The sequence below is a fragment of the Lactuca virosa genome, chromosome 8 (genome assembly GCF_052849685.1).
Source record: "Lactuca virosa cultivar CGN04683 chromosome 8, Lactuca_virosa_CGN04683_v6, whole genome shotgun sequence".
NCBI classification, from domain to species: Eukaryota; Viridiplantae; Streptophyta; class Magnoliopsida; order Asterales; family Asteraceae; genus Lactuca; species Lactuca virosa.
Window position 1 is genome coordinate 105,257,418 of NC_136433.1, and position 5,446 is coordinate 105,262,863.

A 5,446-nucleotide genomic window follows, 5' to 3' on the forward strand; every position below is an offset into this window, starting at 1 on the left:
TGTCTGTTGGGAACATACATAATTTATAAGATATATAGTTTGGTCGTTGCATATATGTTATTTTCTCTTAAGATTATTTGCCAAAATCTTGTCTTAAAGAACAAAAACGAAGCAAGGGTAATCCATGTTCTGAATCTTGGATTTTGCTTGGAATCCAAATTACTTTGTTTTGGATTATCCTAAATATGGTTTTGTAACATGTTTAGAAAGTGTTTTCACACAATCCTCGAAATGTCTATGCTATTGATTGATATTCTCAACCAATCATAAGATGCATTATATGCCATGAAGAGGCATCCTCAATTCTATCATAGTAGCATACTAGCATCTACAAGTACAACTCGAGGAAGCAAGTGGGTCTTATTTGATTTTAAAGCAAATAGTCATGGAAAATAGATGAAAAGATGATCTGCACAATAAAATATTATCCCGGCGACAAATTTTTATGCAAAAAAATACTATTAAGGGAGATGAAAACGTTGAATAAATCTGGCTGATTTTTACAACCAGTTTACAAATCATTAATTATCCCATCTAAATGACGCTACTCCATACCAAGCCCTTTTTTTTTTTTTTTTTTTTTTTTTTTTTTTTTTTTTTGAATGGCAAGCCCTGTTGGTTTCTAAATTATAATTTATATTGGAAAATATATAATAAAGCAAGTCCTAAGTTTTAATATAATAAATTATAGATATCTAAACTTTTGCACTTTGGGGTCCATTTAGGTAAACCAAACATGTTATATTATGCCCATCCTTTCTCCCAAACATCATCACCTAGTATTCGAGAAGGCACCATTGCCCTCCAAGAAAAGATGGAAATGTTTAAAGGATTTATTGGGGACTTGGGGTAACTTTTATGTTTACCGAGTGAATTTTCAATAAAAATATGCACGTTTTATTTTGTTTTGTATGTGTTTATTTGTTTTGTAAGGGAGGAGGGAGTCGTTCCCTTCCAACCCACCGAACCCACTGTCACATCACTTTTTCTCTTTTATTTTTCTTCATCATTCCGAACCCACAACACACGGAAATCCTATTTTTTTGAACCCACTCAACTCACTCAATTAAAAAAAAATACAAAACAATCAAATGTAAAATCTTAATTAGCAATAGAGTTATCGGCGGTATCACTCTCGCTTCAACGAGTGGGTTGATTGGTTTCACTAACCCACTTCATCATCTTTCTCTACTTTCTCTTTCTTATTTTCTCTTGTACCATGTGTTTTAAAACTTGTACCTTAGTTGTTTTGTATTTTTTTAATTGAGTGGGTTGAATGAGTTCAAAAAGATAGGATTTTCGTGTGTTGTGGGTTCAGAAAGATGAAGAAAAATAAAAGAGAAAAATTGATGTGACAGTGGGTTCGGTGGGTTGGGAGGGAACGACTCCCTCCTCCCTAAGAAAAGTAAAAAAACGAATACCAATTAAAGAATTTTTTTTTTAACCACGAGGTACCGAACTATTGATGACATACTTTGGTAGTTTGGTCTCTCTAGTCTCTCATATATTAGACGTAAAAGAAACAGATAAAACGATGAAATCATGATTACATGCAAGCAACAAACAATGAGATACTTATCTCATTGTTTAGTATCGTATTCTAACACGAAATCATTAAATAAAAGCTAATAGAATGATTTAAAGTAAGAATAAAAGCAAAGTGAACAATAATGGTGGGACAAAATTGTGGCATGGCTCAATGAGATTGGATAAGAAAAAAGACATTTAAAGTGAAAGTCACTTTCATATTGTACAAAATCGTGCATTTGTCAATAATCTGTATAAGATTCTAAATTACAGATTTAACCCTTTCAAAATTACCACCCATCATAATAAGGCCCCACATCAATCAAAGTGTTATACCACATGTGCTCATAGAGATGCTTGTGAAAATAGACTTGGGACCAAGCATGCACCTAATTGTGTTATTGTTTATGTTGCAACTTTATGTGCTACAAGTTATTGGAGTGTGCATCAAAAGTAATGATACAAGTTGAATTTTTGTACATTTTTATTTGTATCTCGTGCACTAAAAGTGGTGACACATACAAGTTGAAATCTTGGTCCCCTTTCTTGTTGTATCTATTATGTACTAAAATTAATTTAAGAATGACGTATGTGCCAAATAACCGCGTAAATGATGTAAATGGATTGATTTGTGCACCAAAAGCAATGGCACATTGAAGTTGAAATCGTGGACCTATTTCTATTTTTATCTTATGGGCACTAAGAATATGTCATGATGATGTTTGTGCCAAAAAAATTACAGAATATGTTATGCTTGGCTGTCCTCACCAGCCTGTCTATCTCATATCTAACATGAAAGAGGTAAATAACATTTTTCCCAAAGCAAAGAGCTGATGCATAGGCTTAAACATGAGACGTCACTTATGGATTGCACGTTTTTACTCCTAGGACAATCATGTATGTACAAGAATTAACGGTGTGAATGATGTAGAAGTTGTGTGCATAGATGACACGGATCAAGATTCTCAAATTTTCATTGTCTTGCATAATATAATAATAATAAAACACACACACAACCGAATAATATATATAACTAAATATATATAAGCTCGCCTATTGTACAAAAAAAAGAGAACCCCACCATTTAAAAGACATTAATACTCGTAAAGAAGCTCAAAGTCTCAAACTATGGTGCCAATGGTTGTTGCTTGTTGTCATAGGGTTTCGTTGACTTGCTAGACTTCCTCTTCATGATCACAATCCATGTAATCACTTCTAACAACATAGCAAGTGCACCCAATGTGGATATGGTGGTTATGTAGGCTGATCTCCATTTGCTTTCGGGTGATAATATATCAAGACCCTTGAACACGTTGAGGATGCCAAGAACAAGAATGGAATACCCAATTCCATGGTGGTAAATGTTCCAATAAAATCTAAATTTGTGGTCTTTGTTTGGCCTCAAGAACAATGCGAAGATCTAAGAGAAAACACCAAAAAAAAAAAAAAACAAGATTCAATGAGGACAAAATAAATCAAGAAGTTTGACTTTGAAAAGTCAAATTACCTGGACTGTTGCAAGAGAAAATAGAGCAATCCCGATACTGCGGTGAGTGTTGTAGGTGACACCCTTTGACTCGGATCCAAGTTTAAGTCCGGTGGCCCAGCCGGCGACGCCGATTGCATATGCAGAAACTTGGCAGAATGCATGAAGGTAAAACCATGCCGGATCTGCAGATGGGAAAGTTCGAAGGTATCTAGCGATGATTACTCCTACAGGAAACAAGATTCCCCAGCTCACTGCATTCAGTATCCCATGAATCTGAAACATGAACAAATTACATTTCGATTTTTGCTTGGTTTTGATGTTTAATCATGAAATTCTACGTGGGTTTCCATGAAAAAAAGAAAGATAATTTTGGTGGAATCAGAATTTGATTACTAACATTTCTCTTTTTCGTTCTGGAATCACTACCTCCAATTCCACCGCTAGGTCCGCTGCTACTTTGTCCACTTAACAAATCCAACCGCCCTTTCGCCCCCAAATTCGCCGGCTGAAAAGCATGTTTCGCCGGAAACCCATCAGCCGAGACCGACGGCCCTACCTGCCATACCTGATTCACACTCGTCATCCCTTTTTCAGGCAACTCAACCGTAGCAAAAATCCTCATCACCCCATCGAAGTAATCGGCTCTCGTATCCTTCACATTAAACGCCAATTTTCCTTCCATGATCCAACTATACGAGCTTATATTGTACGTCTTCACTACCATCGAACCATTGGATGCTTTAAAAGCGACTAACGCCTGTGCTCCAGGCATTCCGTCGCCGGTCGGGTTTATGGCCCACGAGATCCATCCGTCGGTGGTGGCTGGACGTGCGACGAAGGCGATGGAGAGTGTGTTTTTTGAAGTGTCAAGGGACCAGTGGAGGTAGGAATTGAGGTGAGGTAAGTCGTTGCAATGATTGTATACGATCTTGTTTATGGATTGCAGTGTGAGGCAGGAGAGTTGAGCGTGAGAAAGGTGTGTCGTTAAGAGTGAGAAGAAGGTGAGAAAGAAGAAGGGCGCCATTGATGAAGTCGCTGGTTATTTTGAGGTTGTATATGAAGCGTGTGGCTTATTATATGGGTCAACACTTTAATACTTCTATTTTAAATACATCCAAATTACCTTTTTATAATTTTGTCTTTTATAAATTGATCAGAGTAAATTACTACATACCAGGTTTACACATTACTTTATTTTTATTTTTATTTTGACAAATTTATAAATTTGTTGCTATCGGTTTGCCAAAAATTATATGCCCATGACAACTACAAAATCTTCGTGGGTTGTCTGTATACCTTTTTTTTTTTTTTTTTTTTTGTTATTTGTTATGAAAATGATTGAAACTACTAATTTAAATTACAGTAATTATTTAATTTTTTATTTCAAAACCATCTTTGATTAATTAGGAAAAAAACACCGCTGCGATCCATCAAATAACCCAAAATCTCAATCTTAGATAAATCAATACCAAAGCAACTCATACTTGGAAGACAGATGTTACATAATTCCTCTATGTTTTTTTATTCATCTTGTAGGTAATTTAGTTCCCGATGAAACTGGCATTTTCAGACTTTCAGTGTATAGGAGATGTTATGGTTGTGGCTAGATGAAGACCGAAAAAGCTATTGATTATTTCACATCTAAGTATATTGTAGGTAGATGAAGACAAATGCAACTTCCAGTGAGATGCTTGAAGAATTAAATGAGATTTAGTTTAAATTTTTGGACCTATGGTTTTTGTTTTTTTTTCTTTCTTCAAAACGAATTTCAATGTATAGGAGATGCTATGGTTGTGGCTAGATGAAGAACGAAAAGACTATCGATTATTTCGCAGCTAAGTAAATAGTAGTTGGATGAAGACAAGTACAACTTCCACTTGAGATGCTTGAAAAATCAAATGGGATTTAGTATAATTTTTTTGAGGTTTGTTTTTTTTTCTTTTTCAAATCAAATTGATATCAATATGAGTATGTGTGTGTGTTTTGAGTTGCATGTTTTCAATTGTGTGTGTGAGAGAGAGATAGAGAGAGATGGGGAGGTACCGGTGGGGGATGGACTCTTTTTTAATTATTAATATATTAAGAATGTAATCTTTCATTTTCACAAACAAAATTTTCATTTTAAATAAGGAAAAATCACCATTTACATAAAACCCAAGTTATGAAAACTCATTTGTTCCAAAATACAGTTGTTTGAAAATCAGAGTAATGTAAATAATGTGGATTCTCTGTTGCTGTTAATGAATGTGTACAGTGTCACACCCCGATCCTTGTCGGAATCGATCGAGGCGTGATATATTGTTCAAAGTCTCATGACAACTATGTTATAATATGATTAGATTCAATTAAGTACTAAGTATGCAAACAAGATCCACAACATACAAATACAAATCCAAATATGAACAACATTTATTACATCAAATTTAAATA

General features: G+C 34.8%; 1 protein-coding gene across 1 annotated transcript; it reads right to left on the minus strand.

Annotated features, from left to right (window-relative positions):
- Positions 1 to 2,474: 2,474 nt before the first annotated feature.
- LOC145134855 (cytochrome b561 and DOMON domain-containing protein At3g25290-like) lies at positions 2,475 to 4,084 on the minus strand. The gene is made up of 3 exons (XM_079069667.1): positions 3,414 to 4,084; positions 3,035 to 3,289; positions 2,475 to 2,947 (listed from the first exon to the last, which is right to left on the minus strand). Exons 1-3 carry the CDS (start codon positions 4,038 to 4,040, stop codon positions 2,654 to 2,656), a joined length of 1,176 nt encoding a protein of 391 aa, XP_078925793.1. The 5' UTR covers positions 4,041 to 4,084; the 3' UTR covers positions 2,475 to 2,653.
- Between the last annotated feature and the right edge of the window lie 1,362 nt (positions 4,085 to 5,446).